Source organism: Epinephelus fuscoguttatus, linkage group LG4 (genome assembly GCF_011397635.1).
Source record: "Epinephelus fuscoguttatus linkage group LG4, E.fuscoguttatus.final_Chr_v1".
In the NCBI taxonomy this organism is placed as follows: Eukaryota; Metazoa; Chordata; class Actinopteri; order Perciformes; family Serranidae; genus Epinephelus; species Epinephelus fuscoguttatus.
The window spans coordinates 40,562,911-40,585,854 of NC_064755.1; the positions used below are offsets into that span (position 1 = coordinate 40,562,911).

Genomic DNA, 22,944 nt, shown 5'->3' on the forward strand with positions numbered 1-22,944 from the left:
TGTGCAGCACACACACAAGTCTCATGCACATATGATTTGTTCTCATAAATCTGAAATACACAGCTCTTCAAAAGTGGAGGCTGGCAATTCAGGAGGCGTCAGTATCTCAGTCGTTAATGTTCATTTAACTGTGGAAAGCAAAAATTGTGATCATGATTAACCCTTTGAAACCGAGCGCAAACTGTCTAGGTTTCTTTCAAAAACATGGGAAGAGAGCAATAAGCAATAAAAGAAGAAATTACCCCAAAAATGAGCAAGAAATTAGTGAAAAGATGGGGTGTTGGTGGCCCGAATTCGAGTCCAGCCTGTGGCCCTTTGCTGCATGTCATCCCCTCTCTCTCTCCCCCCTTTCACACTTGGCTGTCCTGTCCATTAAAAGCAAAATGCCGCCCCAAAAAATCTTAAAAAAAAGAAATTAGTGAAAAGATAAACAAAAACAAGAAAATTTGTTTTTAAAAAAAACACAAAAAAACAGGAAATAATTTAAAAAAAAAAGAGAGAGAAAGAGAAAAATGAAAACATGAAATTTTGTTTAAGAAAAACGTAAAAATTAAAAAACAAGGATATAACCCGGAAAAGAGCTTAAATTATAATAATTCTGTAACATAATTAAAAAATATATAATAATGATAACTATAAAAATATTTTTTTTCACCCAGCTTTTAAAAAATAATTTTCTAAATCTAATTTTTTTCTTTTTTTTTTTCAATTTGTGGGACATTTCTTACCAAGCTGCTCATTCCCCTTTTTCTCCCATGTTTTTGAAAGAAACTGCACCAGTTTGCTCAGGGAGGATTCATAACTGATTATAATAATGTGTGCTCTTTGATCTGACATTGTCAGTCGTCTAGACGGCATCTATGCATGCTGGCTGGACACTTCTGATCTCTGATAAACATTTAAAGTATCCTAATAAGAGGACACGCCTTTGTTTTCTCTAACAAAATAATTACCCTGTGATCTTGAGATAGAAGAAGATATAAAAACATAATTGTAAGCACGCCGTCCTCGGCTTCTGTACTGAACACGAGGAGACTGTGGTTCTAAAATCCTGCATCGAGACCCAGAATAAAGTGTTTTAAAACCCACACTCATCACATTTATCAAAACACAGAGCAGCCAGTATTTTCTTTTCTTTTTACTTCAACCTTATGATACATCTCTATAATTCAGTGTCTTAAGCTTCACACCAAAACAGTTCAGGTTGAACAGCATTAACGTTATTCAGAGAAGGAAATGTAAACCGTACAGAGAGCAAAACCAAGCTATAAAAATGTAAATGATCAGCTGAAGGACGTATTTTTACTGGATCAGATCCAGAGTATCAAAAATAGATTTCTTAATTAATGAGCCAATAAATAATGACAGGATTTTCTTCAGCTTCTGCGATGACATCACTGACTGTTCTGATTATGTAAAAGTTGAATTACAGCCCTTTTGTTGTCGTATTCTACCGTTCGGTTGTGGAAAGCTAAAAACATCTTTGGTGTGTCAGCGAGGTACGAGCCGGCACTAAAATTCCTGAGACAGACGAGGAAACAGTAATCTGATGTGGTACCCTGATGAGACGAGCATGCCGACTCGTCGGAGGCTGCTGAGTGGTTTTCAGGCACTTGAAGGTCAGCTTGGTGCACTTTGTGCTAACATGACCGTCGGTTTGTTTTTGTCCCAAAAGAAAGAAGCGCTGCAGTCACCTCCTGAGGGAGCAGTGCAACTACTGAGGGCCTCCGCAGAACGGTAAGGCAGCATCACTGGACTTGTGCTCCCAGTCATACTGGTGGTACTGGTCAAACTGGTCGGGCTGGGCACTGCTGCTCAGACTGCCGATGTCCCTGTCGATGATCTCATTCACTACAAAAACAGAAAAGACAGAGACACAATTATTTATAACCTTTAGCAGTAAAGATTTTTTTTAAGTTTGTACAACATCTGTTAACAATTTTTAAAAGGAACAGTGTGTCAGGTTTAGGGAGCTAAAACTTCTTCTGGTTAGTATTCTCTCAGTGTTTGTTTTTCAGGAGGTTTTTATCAGGAGCTGAGTTTTCCACAGAGGTCTTCAGCTCTCCAAAACAAACAGACCAGATATGGACATGACACACAGAGACAGACAACCATTCACACCTACGGACAATTTAGAGTCACCAATTACCCTGCATGTGTTTGGACTGTGAGAGGAAGCTGGAGCACCTGGAGGAAACCCGCGCTGACACAGGGAGAACATGCAAACCGCACAGAGGGGCTCCCCCCTCTTGTTGTGAGACAATGATGCTAACCACTGCACCACCGTGGCATATCTTGACTTGCAGTTGTATGCCTCCGTGAACCGTTCATGTTGCAGTTACAGTTTACATCCATGTCTGTGAAAACACTGATGCTTCACACACATCTTAAACCCGAAAACACAGAAGATCTATACAATCAGCACAGTTTCAAGATGGACACCAAAGATTATTATCACCAATTCAGTATCTGACCAAATGTCTCCTCTTCCTAGATGTAACACTGAATCATGGCAAGAAAAAACATTATGATGTCACAGTGAAGTTGACCTTTGACCTCTGATGTCATCATTTCATCCTATTACACATCTGTGCGAAATTTTGCCATAATTAGTGTAGGAATTCTTTAAGTTTCAGAAAGTTAAAAAAAAATAAATTAAAATTAATTAAATGAAGTTATGGCCAAAAACATCCAGATGTTCCTTCATGTTTTGTGAGGTCACAGTGACCTTTGACCTTCGACCACCAACATCTAATCAATTAATTCTTGAGTCCATGTGGACGTTTGTGCCAAATTCCCTCCAGGTGTTCTTGAGATATTGCGTTCATGGGAATGGGACAGACGGACGGACACGACTCTCACTGGTGTAGAGGCGTTTAAAAAACCTTTTAAATGAGAATTTATGGTTGAGACAATACTGCAAAAATTGTTTTACAAATGTTGGTCAAACTAAACAAACACTTTAAAAGCCATCATTTTGGATTCTGGAACTTTGCGAAGCACTTGACATTTTACAAAATGAATGTTTAATTAGGAAAAAACAAAGTAACTGATAAGCAACTGCTCACTTGAGTGTTTTAATCCACAAATCATTTAGATGTTCATGTTTCATCCTTCGTGTCATAGACACACATATTCCACAGAAAATAATATGAAAGATGTTTTTTGCTCAGATCACCATCAGAAATTATATTAAACAACATGCTGTGAGCTGATGCAGGAAAAGAAAACTGGGGTTTGTTCTGCAGCTCAGCCACAGGAGGGAGCAGCTGTAGCTTTAAACATTCATTTACTGTAGTCCTTCACTACAGACGAGCCGTGATGACGCTTTAAATTTACCTCGAGAGGTTTGTGTGTAAAAGAGATAAACTAACTTTAGCAACACGTTCTTGTAATTACTAACTCATCCACTAATTACTACAAATTGATTCAACACCATAAAGCAGCACTTTGGTTTGTGAGCCATGCTGTGCAGGCCGGGCTCTCAGTGCAGGTGAGAAATGAGTGAGTTTATTATTACTTGTAGCAGCAATAAAGCTGCTCTGCTGAGTGTGTTTGTACGGCAGCAAATGGCTCCATCTCTGCTCCGTTCAGTCTATACATAGCACTGCTGTGAAACCTGACGCTCATGAAGCAAAACCAACACAACAACATGCTGCACGTTACATAAAACTTCATCTGCATGCACGGATCCAGACTGTGAAAATACATTTAGATTCAATTCAAACTCCCTCACCACATAAACCTCTACAGAAGCTGCCACCGTCCTGCCTCCCCTCCCCTCCAGCATCAAGCACCTGGACCTACTGTCCAGCACAAGCAGTGATAATCATTACTGTGGTTTTACAGGTGTTTCAATCTGAGCAGCCTCAGTGTGTGAAGCCGTTTGTCCAGCAGCATCAGATCAGGCTGCCGGGGTCAAAGTCAAGCTGAAAGGCGGGAAGGGTGGGTGGGTGGGGGGGCTGACGACAGCTGCTATCCGCCAACTGCGGCGCAGCAACAAATTTAACCCCCATCTGCATCATTCAGAGCAGCAACAGGCAGACACAGCTATTATTAACCCAGATCAGAGAGAAGCACAGTATTCACACACACACACACACACACAGGGGCCCCGACATATAAATAACCAACATCACAGAGCCAGTGTGGACAGACGGACACATACACACACCTCACACAGCTGCACAGCAGAAATTAACAGCGAATACACAGCGAACATTTGGATTATATGAGATCTGAATCTGAAGCTCAGGAACAGAGGTCACAAGTCTGATTTCTCTTAATATGTGTTAGTAAAAGTTTGCCACAGATGGATGAACAAAACCATCTCACGTGGCGTTCAGGGTGTGTTAGGTTTACAGGTACAGCTTGTGATGTAAAGGTGTCCGCATCAAAACTAAGTAAAATTTAGTGGAAAACTTTTATTTTTTTAGATGTTGAGGTAAAAGTCCTGCTCTTTAAATGTCACTTAAAAGGTCCTGAAATAAAATCAAGCAAATTATGGTCATACATTGTTTTAATTTACCATAAATGTGCTGTGGGTATTACATTTGCAGATGGTGCATTTAAGTCTGATTGGAAAATTATCACACACAGTAGCCTCCTGTAAACTGTCCTACAGTGTGTTTGTTTGATTAACTTAGACAACGAGAGACTCTGCCATGAATACCAGTTTTAAATTAGCTTTATGTTACATAAGCTTGCTACAGATATCAGCGTCTGGCCGCGTGTCATCTTTCTGTTATCATCGGTGGTGGTTGCTAGCAGGCTACAAACTTTTCAGAGCCACTTCTCAAGCATACAGTGATTGTTAGTTAATGAATACTTCATACCGTCATCCAACGTGATCTCCTGGAGGCCCAAGGATCCCAGATTCTGCTGGTCCTCTGGCTCCTGCTTGATGCTCAGCGCCTCTCCTGGCCTTGAGAGCAGAGAGTCCTTCTGGGGGTCAGCAGGGGTCACAAAGGCTCTTCTGGTGGTCAGAGATGGGGAGTGTTCCCTCTGAGGTCCACCGGAGGAGGTGGGAGGGGGGATGGAGTAGGTCTGAAGGGGCAGCGAGGAGGCCTGGGGAGGCAGCGCGGAGATTTGAGGAGGGATTGAGGAAGACTGGGGAGGGAGGGAGGAGATCTGAGGAGGGAGGGTGAAGGTCTGAAGAGGAATCAAGGTCTGAAGGGGGACTGAGGAGGAGGAGGAGGAGGAGGAGGAGGCCGGAGGAGGGAAGGAGGAGGAGTGAGGAAACATTAAGGAGGTCTGAAGGGGGACAGACGAGGGAGGGGGGTGATGAAGATGAGGCACGCTCTGGGAAGGAGGACCACAATGCACTGGGATGTCGCAGGAATCGTAGTAAACCACGTCCGGGCCGAGCACTCGGTCACGGGAGGGCAGCTGATGGAAGCCAGGTGGATTGTGGGAGATGTGTCCTGTCTCCCAGGGCTCCTGTTTGACTATAGCCGCAAGGAGGTGACGTCTGACTCCAGGCAGGTAGGTGAAGGTCTGTGTTAGACTTCTTTTTCTCTTCCCGTTTGAGACGTAGAACTGGACTTGGACTGGATCTGTCGTCTTCTTATCGTAGGGAGGAACCTCCACCACGATGCTGAACTGAAACACAGGAGCATGCAGAAGTCAATTCAATTTCATTTATAAAGCCAAATATCACAAATCACAACATGCCTCAGAGGATTTTTCTTAATGAGCACAGCATTAGTTCAGGCAGGGCACGATGTCAAGTTCAGCTTACATCCTGGCTACATCAGCTGATCTCAGACAGCCCAATCAACTGATGGAAGGGAGTCAGCTGGTAGATCTCATGATTCCTTTCTATGCAACCAATTGTTGAATCTCATTCAGGGCGCCCTATTTAAACGGCTCTGGCCTGCCTACTGTTGCTGCTTCCTCTGCAAGCTGCTTTGCAACCCACCTCCACCCCAGCTCCTCCTTTTCAAGCTGTGTCTGACTTATCAATGGCATTTCTGTTTGTCATTGATGCTGCTCTGTTCCCGGGGTCTTTGTACTGCTCTCTCTGCCTTAGGCTTTCCATGTAGGCACATGGAAGGGCAGGGAAGTGTGCTCCCTCCGCCTCAGGTTTCTGCGTAGGCCTCAGAAAGGCAGAGAGGCCCCAGAACAGAGCCATATCGCCAAGTATAATACTGCAAATTGAAATTAAGTTTTCTTTGACTAAAGTGGTCCTGACTGCACTAGATTAAATACTACAGAAAACAAAGCAAAAAAGCAGAACCTAGCAGACCATGTTACAGACACACTGCAGCACTTCTGGAATATTGAATGCCATTTAAGTCAGTATTAAGTAAATAAATAAATATGCCTATGAAATAAATGTGACTATTAAATAAATCTCAAAATAAATAAACTAGACAATACATACATCAGTGTACTGCATAATGTGCATACTGTTTTGGTAAGGTATGAGTTTTTTACCGGGAGCCAAATTATCTGCAGAGGTCTCTTCCTCTCCAAAACAAACAAACGAGGTGACTAAACCGGTAAAAGCACTGAATAAAATGCTGCTCACTGAGTGAATAGCCATATCTAGAGCCCGTGTTTGGTTAGTCTATTCTGGGCTACTATAGAAACATGGCAGTTATCAACCTCAGTTTGGTAATCTTTTTAAAAAGCTGAGGCTGAAGTTTGGGTTTTACTTCAGAAACAAGTCACGTTTCTTGTTTGAGGCCAGAAAAAGACTGGTTGCTGCTACGTTTTTACTGGTTCTGGATTATGGTGATGTGTTGAACATGAAAGCATCTGCACATTGTTTGCACATTAGATATTTCATATCATAGTGCACTGAGATTTGTTACAAATTGTAAACCTCTCACTCACCACTGTACGCTTTATTCCAGGGCTGGTGGGCCATCTTTGACCTATCGTAGGCTCAGTCTTGGTATTTGTTCATTTATAGAGCCATACTTGGTAAACTTCCTTCGTACATTTGTACTTTGACTGAACAGAGATCTGACTGTAGCTGCTGTCTGAGATCTCAAGACTTAGTTTTGTTGTCTGTTCCTCGTGCACGGACTGAGCTGGGAAAGAAAGCTTTTATGTGCTCTGCTCCTCTCACTTGGAATAACCTTCAGAAAGAGTTACAACTACGTGAACTGTGTTGTTTGGCTGTAACTTTTTTGTATGCTGCTGTCTTGGCCAGGTCTTCCCTGAAAAGAGACATACCTGGTTAAATATGGGTTAAATAAACAAAAAATTAACGTGCCGATCTCTGTAGACGAGGACCCGCTCCCTATGTCAATATAAGCAGCTCATGCTAAGGTTACCAAAAACACGACAATTCTTATTTTCCAGGTGATTAAACACTAAAGAAAACATTGTAGTATATTATATTGCATTTTCGCCAATATTTCCCCCTAAATCCTACACACTTTACACACTTCATTTAAATACCAGTACTCTTTTTAAGCTGATGACAAATTTATACTGGATACCCAAAGCAGGCTACACCCCTCACCCCACTGCAATTCTATGCAACAATGAAGATGCATCATCAAAATGTTTCTGAGGAAGCCAGAAGTGTTGATTTCAACATACAAACAAACAAAAGCGTAATTTGTGGCATTGCAACATCTGCTCGATTACAAAAGGAGAACAAGACATTCATGGACAAAATGTAACATTAAAGCATTTTCCATTACTTTGAAGGAAATGAAACAAAAAGAATCAAAGAGTCTCACTCTCTTCCAAGGAAACCCTTCACCAACGAACTATAATCAATGATGTCATGGTGACTCCTGAATCATCCTACTCTCTAAACACCCAGACACTTTGTGGTTTCAAAAAGCTCTCATTGACTTCCTCTCAATGGAATCCTCGTCACCATCTTAAGTGATGTTTAAATGCTCCAAAAACTAGAGTGAATTTCTGCAAGGTCGACCCTTTAAAATGGGGAAGTTTGATCCAGAGTGCACAGTGAGCCTCCTCGACTCCCTCGGCTCATTACATAACACATAACACACAGTACAAGTGTAAGTAAACAAAGCTGCATTAAAGCTGCAATAATTAATTTTTGGCCACTTGAGGCCAAAAGAACTCCACAATAATTTGATAAAGACACAACACCTGTCGTTCCCTTGTTGTTGGGGCAAACATGTGAGCAAACAGTTGCCTAATTAAACATCGAGTAGACCTGGAGCAACATTTTTCATCCTGGTGGCAGCAGCGAAAAAACTATCCACATCCTTTACTTATAAAAGTACCAATACAACTACTGTGAAACTTCAATCAAAAGCCAAGTCCCTTTTACTGGCCTGGTTTGGCCACACATTTTGACAAATTAACGCCTGTCTCAACTAGACGCCTGGTCTCGTTGCCAAGCAGTTCATTTCAGAAGCTCTTTCGATGGAAAAAAAAAAAAAAAAAATCATGTGTCCATTCCTCAATTACCCAGTTAGTTATTCATATTCCTTTGGTCCATAGTTATCCTCAGATCAAAATAATCAAAAGGGCTTTTCAATAAAATTAATTCAAGTTGTGAGTATTGTTTTAACAGGAGAAAGTGGTGCTGTGTCAGTATGCTGAGTGCCATCTGTCAGCGCTAGATCAAATGAAATGAATGAATAACTGAATGAAATTTTAAACAAGTAATATTAATACTGGTTCAAATACATACTTTTGATTTTATTTCCCATCTTTGCTGAGCAACAGTTTTGTGTGAAAGGATTTAAAGGCCTGTCAAAAATATAGACCTGTTGATTCAGTGGTTTTTTTTTGTTTTTGTTTGGGGTTTTTTAAGATATTTTTTGGGGCATTTTCAGCCTTTAATGGATAGGACAGATAAGTGTGAAAGGGGGAGAGAGAGAGGGAGAGACATGCAGCAAAGGGCCACGGGCTGGAGTCGAACTCGGGCCGCCGCGGCAACAGCCTTGTACACGGGGCGCCTGCTCTACCACTAAGCCACCGAAACACAATGATTTAAGCAAATAATAGCCCGGACTATTAAATGAAGTTTTACGTTAGTCATTTCTGACCAATACTGCACATTAATAAACAATTCAAATGTGTTTAAAGCTCCTTACAACCACATTATAGTGTGTTACATACCAGTTATTAAATGTTGTATGAGGGTATGAGGGTATGAGGAAAAGTAGTCTCGCTCACCAGACCTTTCTCAAGAAAAGAAAGGTCCGGCTGGGCCGACTCTCACTTTAAGATTGGAGAAAAAAACGCCCCGGCTGCTTGTATTTCTTTCAACCAATCACAATCGTTCTGGGCGGTGCCACAGCAACGGTGCGCTTGCAAAAATATTGCCGCGGGGAAACAGGTTTTGGTGTAACACTCCCACAAAAATATCGCCTACAGGACGCAAACCATGGCAGAAAAATGGCTACATCCCCAAAAGATCAAACACTGCAAAAGTTAGTAAAGGACGTGTTGAAAACTGCAACCGGAGGTGGTAGGGCGGGACTTCAGCAGGTGGCTCGTTCCGCCCAATGAGAGGCTGATCTATGCAGCGAACTTCCGCCCACTCAGACTATCAGAAAAGTAACCACATCTGTTAAATAAATGTAGTGAAGTATAAAGAAGCACACTGACAATACTCAAGTAAAGTACAAGTACCTTGAAATTATACTCTAGTACAGTACTTGAGTAAATTTCCCACTGTTTGTGTCCACTCTAATTTAAAGTGGAAACAGACAACTTTCCCTGCCCGTCAGCATTTCCAAGTGGTATTATTGTTAGTGCTGCCACCACAAAGACGACCCGATCACTTTTCTTTTTCTCAGAGCCGGACACAGGATGTACTGCTTTTTGTTTCCCACTTCAGTTGTTCCACTGTCCGCCATTGCCACTACTGGAAATAGTAACTGCAAAGAACTTACACTGATACTCTTTGGAAACTGGGGATAGCTGCCGATAGCTACCATGGAAAACTTAAATATCCTTTGCCTGTTTTGGTTGAGCTGATGATGTTGACTGTTCTTAACCATCTAAATCTGCTCTTACCCAGATGTGGTGGATGATGAAACCAACTGGATTCTAAATTAGAGGCATGTGGCTGATTGTTTTTAAGCATAAGTAACACCCGCTGAACATCTAAAAGGGCAGGTGCTGTGCAAACACTCTCACACATGCCCAACAATTTTAAAGATGCCACCAAAAAAGGCTGTAAGAGGAAGCAGAACTTCTGCAGAAGTGACATCACCATCCTGTTAAATCAACTTAAAAGTAAACATGTGATTTTTTTTTTTCCAGAGTCAGAGCTGGCGTTATAGGAAAATCAAAAACCCAGCAACGGAAAAATATTTGTGATGCTATAAATGCCGTGTCAGCAGTGGAACATGCAGTAACTAAAATTAAAAGGAAATGTCTGGCACAAAAATGGAACCAAAAAACACATTGCTCAAGCCAAGCCCTCCATGGTGACAAATGCAGGAGGACAGGAGGAGGTGGAGGTCTCACAAGTACATCTAAGAATTTAAGGAAAAATTGGAGAGGTGGCACGGACTACAGTCAGAGTAATTCAGAAAATCCAAACGTTTATATATTAGTGTGCATGTAAACGTACCCACTGACAGGTGTCCAGTCTTGACAGCTGTTTTGTGTCTGTGATGTAGCTGGCTTAGGAAACACTATGTGACTCTCCCTGATGTCACTCCAGGTGTAACAGTTATAAGTTTACCTCTCTATCTCCACTTTAAGCTGTTTGGTCTCCACCATCTCCTGAGGGAAATATTTCTCTCTGTGGTATTACGACCAAAATAACGGTACGGCTTTAATTAGATCATACACTTGGATGTTGTGAACAAACACACATGATGGGTAACTGTTATTTCCCCTGCCTCCTCTGGAGAAAGACTCTGGGTTTTTGTTTTTCACATGTTAGCTGGCTGGTTGAACACGTAACTGTAACATCAGTATCCTGTTGCTGTGGGACAGATCGGGAGGGATGACGAAACAAGCACAGACAGAGTGCACTAAAGTCAAAGTATTTATGGGGAAAAAATCCTTTTCAGTTCTGTAATTATTTCAGATTTTTTTTTTGCCAAATTATATTTACTCCCAGTCTGGTAACAAATGCTGCAGCCAGAGGACTGGGAACAAGTGTTGCTCATAACCTGTCTTCCCTGTTAAACCACAGAAATGTATGATGATGTTTTTAAATTTATCTTTTACATTTTAGAGTTATATATTTCATGTCTGACAAATGTGATACTTTATTATCCTCATATGTCGTGTATCCCCCACATCACAATTTTGTCACAGGAATCACAAAAAAACTTTTTTCTTTTTTTAATTATCATATTAATGTTATATGTGAACTACAGAAGATTATCAGCACCATAGATAAGGAAAAAAATAAGAAGAGGAAGAATTTTTTTTCCTAATTTTGCATTACAAGAATAAATTTATAAAGCTGAAATGTTGAGAATAAAATCGAACTTCAGTGTCAGTGCCAGCCAAAAGTAAAAATGAATCAGGAGGAGAACAATTAAACTGCCAGCTGAGTGCAGATGGCTGCCTCCTTTTCGAAATTGCACTTCAGATGTGTTCGTTCAGAAAGAGAAACCGCACAAACCTTGGAGAGATGGCTACATTTGTGCAAACTACACGTGTGCAATATAGAGAGGAAATGTTGTACCACAAGACACAATCTGATCAGACCAGATCTGACCAAAGGAGCTGACTTTATTCTTGACATTTCATCTTTATTCTTGAGTCAGTGTTTCAACTTTACTCTTAACATTTGGACTTTATTCTTGAAATGCAAAAGCATAAATCTTCCACTGATTTATTTTTTCTTACGCCTGGCACTGACACTAAAAGTTTGACTTTATTCTTGACATTTCGACTCTCAGTCAGACACTCACACATGTCTCTCTGTCAGCTCTGCCAAACTGATGCTAAATTTAGGCTCTTATGTCTGTTTTTGCAGGTGCTGGTGGTGCTTTTTGTGGTTGGATTTGGACGGTGGTGGCGTGTGTCTGCAGGTCAACATCAGGAAGACTCTACAGTCTGTAAACTTTCCTTTGGCTGACTTCCAGTTAGCTAGCCAGGTTGATGTTTTCAATTATTAACATCAGTAAACATCTAGAAAAAGATGGAGAGGAATGGACACAAGCTGAACTAGCTTCCTGCTAGCCACTGAACAGGCGTTGGAAATAAACTGGGCTTCCTTCATGTTGCATCAGTTTCCAACAGGAACTGAATATCGTTTAATTCACCGGAACTTGGCTAAAAGCCCGGACAGCGCCACTCAACCCAGTGATTCTTTTGCTATGCTGTGATCAGACAGAGCAGAGGACTGTGGTGAGAGCAGGAGAGGAGGTGTGTGTTTTACGGTGAATATGGACTGGTGTGTCGGCTGGTCCTGCTGTGGAAATCTGCACTGTTGTGTTCAGGAACATTGACCATGCGGATCGTCTTGTTTTTTGGTTTTGTTTTGTTTTTTTTGAAGTATTTTATTTTGGTTTTTCAGATCGTCATGTTGAGGTGGGGATGTGTGGACATATAATCATTCCATAACCACAAACCATGGGTTATCTGAACCATCCGGAAACAAGGCCAATTATGAAGCAGCAGCCAACATCGTCAGAAGACGCAAAAAATCACAGTGCATAAGTTAAAGCAGCTGATGCGATCACATTTCACAGAAGTTGTACTTTGTATAATTTCCATGTGATGACTAAATGATAATTGGTTGATATTGTCAAATGCAAAAAAATAAAACAAATTTTCCTCCTCTTGTTTTTCCCTCTCACGTTAAGCCTTTATATTCTTCCATAATAAACACTGGTATCTTCAAGTGTTAAACACATTTTAATGTTTAATCTATTTTAAAAATAATTTTTCCACTTACTCCACTGCTTTTATCAGGCACAACTCTGGCGTCAATTTCCCACAGTGATCTTCCATCTGAAGAGATACAACACTTGTGTCATTCAGGCAGCAGGACTTTTAATAAAATCACATGTAAACATATTTAATGTGCAGTGAATGGAAGTGAACTGATCTCACCAGGCCCTTTCTCCATGAAAACGACCCTGGACTGTGAGTTGATGTTGGATCCAGTGATGAGCAGCTCCTCTCCTCCGTCCACAGAACAGCTGGCTGGACTGAAGCTCTCCACCTGAGGAAGCTCCTGGCCCGAGCGCTGGGCTAAAAAAAACCCACAGTTTTTGTTTTGGTATCTAAATGCATCTGTGGTTTCTTCGTTACATGACAGCAGAAGCATATTCTCTGAGACAGAAGAAACGTTAACTCAGCTGTGTAAAAAAAAAAAAAAAAAAACCCTCACTGATTATGATCTGTGCTTGCCAAAAGTTTGCACAAGCATGAAGCAAAACCTCACATCCCCTGAATTTCCTCCTCTGCTTATTCGATTAGAATCTGGTTTCGAATTAAAAAAGAAAACCTTTCTGTCTCTTGCTCTTTGTTAAATGTAATATTATTATTACAGGTAACTCACAACACTCTACAGGATTAGAAGTCGTCTGCAGCCACAGCATCCGACCGTCCGGCTGAGGGACGGCGACCCTGAACACAACTCGCACCCTCGTGTTCTTCCTCCCGATATCCATCTCTCCTTTCTTCAGCTCAATGTCAGCGTTTCGCAGCTTCAGAATGCCGGCACAGTCAATGCTGTGGGGAAAAAAAAGACATCATGCTTTATCTACTACTATCAACGTGTCATATAGAGTGTTAACCACCAGCAGGGTTGCAGAAGAAGGTTTATATGAGTGAGCCCATCTTTTGTTTGTATCTCGTACTGCACTGACGTGTACAAGGATACAGAGGTGACTCACATTCCTGCTGACTGTGAAGGGCGATAATGCAAATGTATGGTGCAAGCGATGAAACAAAACAAACAGGAAAAACAAGCTGCACGGAAGAACCGCAGAACCGGCGGAGATAAGCAGTCTCACTGTGGCTGGAATAATCTCATCAGTTGCCAGCTTGGCCTGCATGCTAAAACGTCCAGTTTTTTGGTAGATGGCTTCAACCGTAGACTGTAAAAAATAATGGACATAGCTGGCATGGACAACAACTATCGGTTTGTTAAATCCCATTCTGAAGACTTAAATCTGGCATTTTGATCATAGCCATGTTGGTTTTTTGGAGCCAGAAGTGACCATATTTGGGTGAGAGGCTGGAGTTGTGGAGGAGAGAGACAGCCTGTCATTCAAAGTGGCCCGCCCTTAATTATACGTGACTTTAATTCTTCATAAAATGTAAACTGGTGAGTTCCCCCATACATTTGTCACGAAGAGGGAAATTAGCTGTAGAAACTGTTTTTGTACCAGCATGTAAACTTATTAATTTTTGCTGTAACGTTGGGCATTTAAATATGGGGGTCTATGCGGGCTGACTGGATTCTGGAGCCAGCCTCAAGCGGCTGCTCAAAGAACTGCAATTTTTGGAACGCCTGTGTTGGCATCACTTTTCAGCCCAAGGGGTTTGCCACTTTGCTGCAACTAAGGTTTATTTTCATTGTCAATTAGTCTCCCCGATATTTTCTCAATTAATCATTTCGTCATTCAAATGTCAGGAAATAGTGAAAAATGCTGTAAAATCTCCCAGAACCTAAGGTGACGTCTTAAAATGGATTTTCACTAAATTTCTACATCCAGACAGTTTATCCACTGCTTGGAAAATCCCATCTTTGGGGTAGTCATTAGCTTAGTGAGTAGAGTAGTAAATTATTTTTAAAAAACAATGTTACGAAAGACGTTACAAATTACTTTGACATTTTACAAAGTAACATCAGAAGAAAAGATTAATAAGAAACCCCATAACTTAGCATTTTTGAAACTTTTAGAAGATTGATTTAAGACATTGTAATACCGATTAAAGCTTTTTGGGAGCTCAATGAATTTTTGAGTCTTTTTAAGGATAAGCGTGAACTCTGCAGAAACTAAACATAAAAATACTACCACCACTATGTATTTTTAGTTCTAATACCAACATTACTAATGCTACCACTAATGGACTACTATCACATTCTGATTCTATTAGTACTACTGCTACTACTGCTGGTACTTCTACCACAAAAACCTTATTGAGATTACAACTATAGCTGCTGCTGCTGCTGCTGCTGCTGCTGACACTACTACCCTACAATTACAACTTACGTCATTTACCATTAGCCCTTTAACCTTCACAGCTGCTTCTCAGGGTTAATTTTAATTCCTTAGCAAAGTGGAATGACAACAATCTAAAATATAAATAAATTTAATCTGAAAACTATTCAGTCAGCCTGTACATATTGTTGAGATACAAAAAAAGATGAAAAAAGATGTCTGTGGTAGTATTTATGATGAAAACCAGATTGGGCCAAGAATCAAGCCCTGTGGTACCCCACAACTGAATATTATCAATAACATCAACAATTTCCTGCCCATTATCAAAGTCCCTATCAGGCAAGTTAAAGCGTGTGAAGCAGCTCTGAAGGCTCAAGGCAACAAACATGAGCAAAGACAGCAGTAGCATTTAAATGTAAAGTTCAACATTATGTGGACCCTTTCTTTTAAGAATTAGTAATTCTTAAAAACTTTTCAAAAAGTGTTACTGTGTTTAATCTCCTCTAACAACAGTGTTAAAACAACTTTTTTTTTTCCAAGGATTTGGCAATAAAGAGCAATTTTGAAATGTGCTCAAAGCTGCTTCGGTCAGAAAAGCTCAGTTCTGTTCGTGCCACTACCTCAACTACTGCTACTTCTGTTAATACTGCTACTGTTACTAAAACCATTATTTGAGTTAGAGAACACTGACAGAAATAGACGTCAGAGATTTAAATGTCTTAAAAGTCAACTCTGACACTAAATCTAGTTCTTATGCTTTTCCCCGTTACCTGGCAGACATGCTGTTTTCTGGAAGAAGAGGGATCTCCAGGACTTTTGTGCCACCAATAATTTTCTCCTGGCAGGTGGTGGTAACCGTCTTCCCCGTCACTCGATGGACCTGGTAGAAGGAATGAGGGCGAAGGTAGCGGTCGTCCGCGGTGCCAATGAACAGCTGCAGGCTGAGCGGCTGATCGCTGTATCCAATCAACTGAAGACAAAAATTCAACGATACACATTTGATGAACAGCTCCTAAACTACTTAACGGTCATGTCACTTAGACTTGTTAAGACCTAAGGATGGAGTATGTTCATATTCTGTCCACATGTGTAAAAAGTTACAGAAAGAGTGACACAATTCAAATGTCAGATGCCCAATTCTGACTGAACTCAGAGTGAAGTGGATGCAAGTTTGGCAGTATATTCTGGCCTGATTCGTGAATCAATATCATTGTCATGTCTGTGCTAAGTATGGAGCTAGAGCTAGAATGTGGGTAGCATGTCTGAACGTTAAAACTGGAAGCAGAACACAGAAATGTAAAAACAAATGTTAGTTGTTTCACAGGGAGTGATTTGCTGGATCTATTTAACTGTTTTTGTATGAATTCAACACGAGATTTAAAGTGTTAATTCATGAGCTTGACAGGTGTTAGGTGTTTTTATTTTTACAAACTAGCTGTGTCCCGTTTCCAATCTTTATGCAAGGCTAAGCTAACCACATCCTGACGACAGCTTCATACTGACCACACACATGTAATTAATCTTTACAAGCGAGAAAGAAATTAAGCTATTTCCTAATATGTCTCACTGTACTTTTAAATAGTCCATGCTGGTTAGCCTCATGTGATGCTATAATTACAAGGTAGAACTTTTATTTTTGACACCACTGTTGATTTGTGCTTTTGCCCCTGACTAGTTTCATGATGACGCAATAACTACAAATAAAAAAGACGACTTATTGTCTCGGGGCTGCCTGCATCCTTAATAGGCAAAGATTTATTTACATCAAGAAATGTAAAGAATATGTATTTGCGTTTGCTATTTAAAAAGCTCCCCAGCTAATTTATAAGACCAATAAATCCATCCATTTATTTTCATCTGCTTATCTGGGGCCATGGGGGCAGCAGGCCAAGCAAAGCACCCCTCTCCTCAGCAACGCTTTCCAGCTCCTCCTGGGGGACCCTGAGGCGTTCCTAGGCCAGATGAGATGTGTTATCTCTCCAGCTTGTTCTGAGTCTGCCCCAGGGCCTCCTACCAGTGGGACGTGTCCAGAACACCTGGGAGGCACCCAGGAGGATCCTTATTAGATGCCCAAACCACCTCAACTGACCCATTTGGATGCAAAGAAGCAGCAGCTCTACTCTGAGCTCCCTCTGGATGTCTGTGCTCCTCACCCTATCACCCTATCAGGCTGAGCCCAGCCACCGCACGGAGGAAACTCATTTCAGCTGCTTGTATCCGCAATCTCATTCTGTAGGTCACTACCCAGAGCTCATGACCACAGGTGAGAGTTGGGACGTAGATGGACAAGTAAATCGAAAGATTCACCTTCCAGCTCAGCTCCCTCTTCACCTAGACGGTCCAGCGCAGCATATAGATGCAGACACAGCACCAAACCACAGATCCATCTCACACTCCATTTTACCCTCACTCGTGAACAAGACCCTGAGATACTTCAACTCCTTCACTTGAGGCAGTAACTCTCTCCCAACCCAGAGGGGACAATCCAACGATTTTCTGCAGAGAACTATGGCCTCAGACTTGGAAGTGCAAATGGCTGAGACCAAGAAATATTGTTGTATAATAAATAATAATAACCAAATAAAAGTAAATAAATTAAAGAAAAATTAAAAAATAAACTAAAGTAGCTTTTGAAAGTTTTTAAAATTGAAAAGTAAATAAATTAAACATACAAAAATAAATAATAAAAGACACAACACAAAGAAATAAATATAAAAATGTGTGAAAAATTGATTCTTATGGTAGGATTTTTTTTTTTTAATCACTGTGTAAAATAAGGTTTGATCCTCACCCTGCAGGCACCAGCATGATTTTCTGTTTCCTGTGTGACCCAGCAGCTCTTACTGTGAGTTTTTACACATGTTGCAGCAGGAAGCTCATCTGGCTTCGGCAGCAGCCTGAGAATGTGACACCCAGAATAGCCCTGCTGGTGTCCGTTACATACGAGGCCTTGATGGAGATTTACTTGCCTCGGCCTGCCTGCCAGGATCCACCAGCAAAACACAACCTCAGCTGCTCTCTGATACACCACTGGTGGATCAGTAAATGGTTGTCTAAACCCAAAAACACAATCAGTTCACAGTAATATAAAACAGAGGAAAGTAGAAAACCCTCCTATTGCAGGAGCTGGGACCAGAGACTGTTTGGCAGATTTTCTTGATGATTAACTTAAAACGAGCAATTGATACCGGCCGTAGAGATGTCTGCCTTCTCTCCAGTATAACGAAACTTCATGGCACTGGGCATTTAAAAAACTCAGCAGCAATGTCTCTTTCCAGAAAGCATGACCCAATTACTCAACATAATCCACAGTGGTTATTGGGAGCTGTTTCATGTAGGAGCTATTTTCTTTGCACCAAACTACACCCACAAACCGTATCACCGCACAGAAGGAAGTGTGCATCTACTCATGGATGCGTCTTGCAAACATAAATGACGTCCTTCTTGGCTAAGCTGTAACGTTAGCTAGCTTAGTGGTGCTACGTGAGCTAGCAGGAGATGTACGCTTCCTTCTACGTCTTGATACAGTTGGCCGGTGTAGTTCGGTAGAAAGAAAATTGTTTCTATATCAAACTGCTCACAACAAGGTCTGTGGATTATCTGGAGTCACTGGGTCATGATTTCTGCAAAGAGACATTGCTGTTGAGTTTTTCAAATGTATTTTCTGGCTCTTTGAGCACCACAAGCTGAGTGTCATCTAGTTCTGTTATACTGGAGAGAAGGCAGATATCTCTACAGCCGATATCTCAATACAAACAAAGCTATCTAGACTGATAAACAGCCCTACACAGTAAGACAAAAAAAAATTGTTGTTTTTTTTTATTATTTTGGGGTGAACTGTCCCTTTAAGGTTTGGTTAAGGGATTGCTTATTCTTTGTGTAAGCATTCAATATCTTGAAATGTGACCTTTAATGGTCCTGCTGCCATGAATGCCTCCATCAGAACATTTCTTGACATCATGTCTTGCACTTTAATGTTTGTGTTAACGTCACAAGTCATGTGTTTCCCAAATAAATGACCTGTGAGTTTACCATCATTTTCCCAGGAAGCTCCGTTGATATTTAAACCTCTCCCTCAGAGACCTGACCACAGAAGTCAGAATTAAATGGAATTTATTTGTAAGTTACATAAGCAACTTTTTGCAGGATCAAAACATCCTTTTAAATCATGCACAAATTAAGTGTGAAGAAGAAATAAGGACTTACCTTGATGACAGGATGTCCTGTGGTAGCTGCCTTAATGGACCCTCTGCTGCCCTCCGTCTCGTAATGCGCCCTGTGGTAGGACCTAGGCTGGACCTCCACTTTTAGCTCACACTGGTCAAACTGGTTAGGCAGAGGCCAGTCCAGAGGAGGGGGCGACGAGGTCCTGAAGGCAGAGACAACAGACACACACTGATCAATCATTGCATGACACCAGAGCTTACACTATCCCTCAAAGTGGTGGCTCTCTGAAGGGAGTTTAAGGGATCCCAAAAAAAGCTTCTTGAGGATTGAAATAGGAAATGAAACATTGTCCAAGTCAGAGGAAGTTGAAAGCAAGACACCATGGGAAATATGCTTGACTTTGATGAGAAGGTCGATATCAATCTAATGTCTGTACAGTAAAAGCCTGTTAGCTTAGCATAAAGAGCCCGACTTTGTCCAAAGATCAAACATGCAGCTACCAATACCTGTAAAACTCACTAAATAACACGGCAGATCATTTGCCAGGCAACAAGTGCAGCTAAGAAATAGTCATCACATAACGGAAGTAAAACTGTAAATTGTCGTTTCACTTCTGTTTTTATACGAATTAAGCAAACGAGATAAAATCTGTTATTCAGTGAGGTTTAGAAGTGCTGGTAGGGGGATTTTGTTACCTGTGACTTTGGACTATGGGTTGGGCAAGTGTTTCTATTTTCATGTCCTATAATCGTGGTTACTCACTATTACTGATAGGCAGTTGACTCGCCAAGGCGTGGCAGGAACAGGAAGGGGTGGAGGGAGTTACATTGAAGTTAAAATTATGTGTGTAACGTTTAAAAAAGAGTGTGAACATTTGATTGAAAATATCTAAATATTAAAGCAATCTATTCACTAGCAATATCTACTATATTAAAACAGTGGCTCCCTTTTAAATGCCTGTGTTTCTGTGCTTGGCGCAACAATATCACAGCATTATGTTCTCTTTAACATTATTAACTTAATTTTAATATCACAATCCATAGCGTTAAATACTCTTATGGACGCAGAACAAAATTTGGTGCACAGGCAATCAGAAAAAAGAGTGTCAGATCTGTGGAAACAAGATGAAAAAATGGTTTGTAATTGAGTGATTAAAATTTACCCGTCACTCATGTTTTTTTAATGGATCTCAGCAGGACGACATGCTGCTCCACCAGAAACATCTCTAAATGCACAGTAGGGTGCAGACTGTTTTGAAAACGTCTTAGTGATAGTAAATTAGTTAAAAAATCATCTAAATATTGACGTAAGAAAAAGTATTTGCCAATCATCCCTTCAATCACAGATATACAATCCTATCACCAATCAGCACAAGCCCACTTCGGACAGGGCCAGGCTAGCTGTTTCCCCGTTTCCGGTCTTTGTGCTAAGCTAAGTTAACCAATGTATATGAGAGTGGATATGAGAGTGGTGTCAACCTCCTTATCTGACTCATTTAAGCATTTTACATTTACATTTAAGCATTAAAAACAAGATAAAAGTACACAAAGGAATGCTGCCTAATGTTCAGAGAACTAGCACGTTTAAAAGTAGCAACACCTGTATTATCATAGTGCCCACCTGAACAGAGGAGGGTTCCCAGGTTTGGGTTTGTTCCAGCTGAAGTGGGAGGGCACCTGAAGGAAGAGATCAGCCAGGCCGTCCTGTTCACGTCCCTCCTCCCCAGGAGAATCCAAAAATTGCTCCAACCCGGGGTCTCCTTGACCGGCCAGGAGGCCAAGCTGGGTCCCCGACGTCCTCCTGGTCTTGGAGGGGACGTCCAGCTCCTGGTATCCAGACATCAGGAGGGGCCCCAGGGCAGTGGCGGGGCTTCCCACCCAGGTTTCATCTGTCACGCTGCCCCGTGGAGAGGCGCCTGGCGTGGGGCTGGGGGAGTGGTGAGGGGAGGGTGAGCGGGCGCGGGGGTCATTGCTGGAGTGGCGTCTCTTCCCGCACGGGGACGTCGGTCTGGATGATGGCCTGAGAAAGAAGTGTGGTCGGAATTTGAGGGATTTTACAAGTGTCAGGGTTGAATCAAGATTCATACATTTGACCCCCCCCCCCCCACACACACACAAAGGAAACTAGGTTTCTTGTCTTAAATTTAAAAAAGCTGTTTGTTTGTCTAAACTAATGACAAATTTAAAAAAAAACTCTCTCTGCTGGATAGACTTCCTTACTGACAAGAGGGAATAACTGTCTCATGATATTACTCTTTAAAGCTCTGCTGTCGTATCTTTATCACATTTCAAAAATATAACAACAAAAACATCGCCCAATAACTATTCACATGTTTCGTATGTACACACCAAGCATGGTAGAAGTGGTTTTCAGGCTGCACTGCCCTCAAACTAGATTCATTTAATCAGATTTTAAAGCTTTTTGTTGGCTGTCTGGCTTTGTGTGTGTTGTTTTTGTATGCTGGGTGCATATGGGCGTAGGTTCAAACACAATGATGTCAGTGGGTAGCCTGAGAGGCAAAACCCAGGGAGAAAAAGGTCCACAGGGTCTTGAAAAACAAATCTTGATCCCAATGAGACTCCCTAAATAAATAAATAAATAATGTTACTAATGAGACATCTGTGAACCCTGATGACATGTACCTGGAGGTGGGCCGGCGGTTCAGCCAGTTGTCCTCTGTGACACTGGTGCGAGGGGAGGGGCAGGGTGACTGGCGGGGTGACTGGCGAGGTGACTGGCGAGGTGACTGATGGGGAGACAGCGCTGGACTAAAGGCTGAGGGATGTTGGTATTGTTGTTGCCATAGCTCCACGCCAAAGGCCCCTCCCCCACAGCCTGGGGACCCCAGAGGTGACCCCTGAGGGGACCCCAGGGCGAGGCGGGCAGCATCGCGAAGCTCCCCGTCTACATCGTCGTAGATGTGGGAGAAGGACTCGCAGGAGGAGAGGTCAGATATCCAGCTCCTGGAGGACAGGCTGCTGCAGGGGCTTGGGCAGAGCGCTGGGTCCCGGTAGCAGGGGTCCAGAGGCAGGTAGAGTTGGCCTCTGGACCAGGACGGCTCAGGGTAACCCCCCTCTGCCCCGCCCACCGCCAAAGCTTCCTGGCTACTGCCCAGCTCCACATGATTGTTCGGAGCAATGGAGGTGATCTGGATACTCGGGCAGTCAAAGGTTCTGGGGTTCCCCTGGGCCTGGTACTGGTGCCCCTGGGGTTGGTAGTCAACATGCTGATAGGGGAAACATGCAGGATGACTTTGCAGCTCCTGGTTGATGAGCTGCTCAGCCAGAGCCTGAGTGGAGGTGGGAGGCGTCCTCACATTGAGATCTGGACCTGAGAGATGGAAGAGATGACCCAACATGTAAATCAGACGTTATCGTTTGCATTGCAAACACGGCTGTTTTTTACTGCCATGTCACAGCGGCCTCAGTTCTGCATCTGACATTAAATACTTATCCATCATGTGGATACAACCAGCAGGGTCATAAACTGTTGAATCAACATTGCAGGGTTTCCCACAGTGTTTCATAGCCAAGGTGCTTGAAATAACCACATCCTCTGCTGACATCTGAAAACTTCAGGCACTAATTCACACAGCAAATTCAAGATATCTAATGTGTGGCTATTGTTTAGTTTAGACTATCTGCATACACATGTATAGAAAATACAGGAAAAAGAAATTAAAAGTTAAAACACTGTGCAGGAGAGGATAGAAGACAAAAATGGCTTATGATTT

General features: G+C 41.9%; 1 protein-coding gene across 1 annotated transcript in view; it reads right to left on the bottom strand.

Moving 5' to 3' along the window:
* Positions 1 to 1,123: 1,123 nt before the first annotated feature.
* LOC125887738 (nuclear factor of activated T-cells, cytoplasmic 3-like) overlaps positions 1,124 to 22,944 on the bottom strand; it is a 29,162-nt gene continuing 7,341 nt past the window's right edge. Inside the window, exons 2-10 of the mRNA XM_049574777.1 lie at positions 21,854 to 22,541; positions 20,832 to 21,230; positions 19,251 to 19,413; positions 15,815 to 16,014; positions 13,433 to 13,605; positions 12,982 to 13,122; positions 12,824 to 12,879; positions 4,836 to 5,601; positions 1,124 to 1,851 (exon numbers count right to left, since the gene is read on the bottom strand). Coding sequence (XP_049430734.1) covers positions 1,715 to 1,851; positions 4,836 to 5,601; positions 12,824 to 12,879; positions 12,982 to 13,122; positions 13,433 to 13,605; positions 15,815 to 16,014; positions 19,251 to 19,413; positions 20,832 to 21,230; positions 21,854 to 22,541 — 2,723 coding nt within the window. The 3' untranslated portion in view covers positions 1,124 to 1,714. The remainder of the gene's footprint in view (positions 1,852 to 4,835; positions 5,602 to 12,823; positions 12,880 to 12,981; positions 13,123 to 13,432; positions 13,606 to 15,814; positions 16,015 to 19,250; positions 19,414 to 20,831; positions 21,231 to 21,853; positions 22,542 to 22,944) is intronic.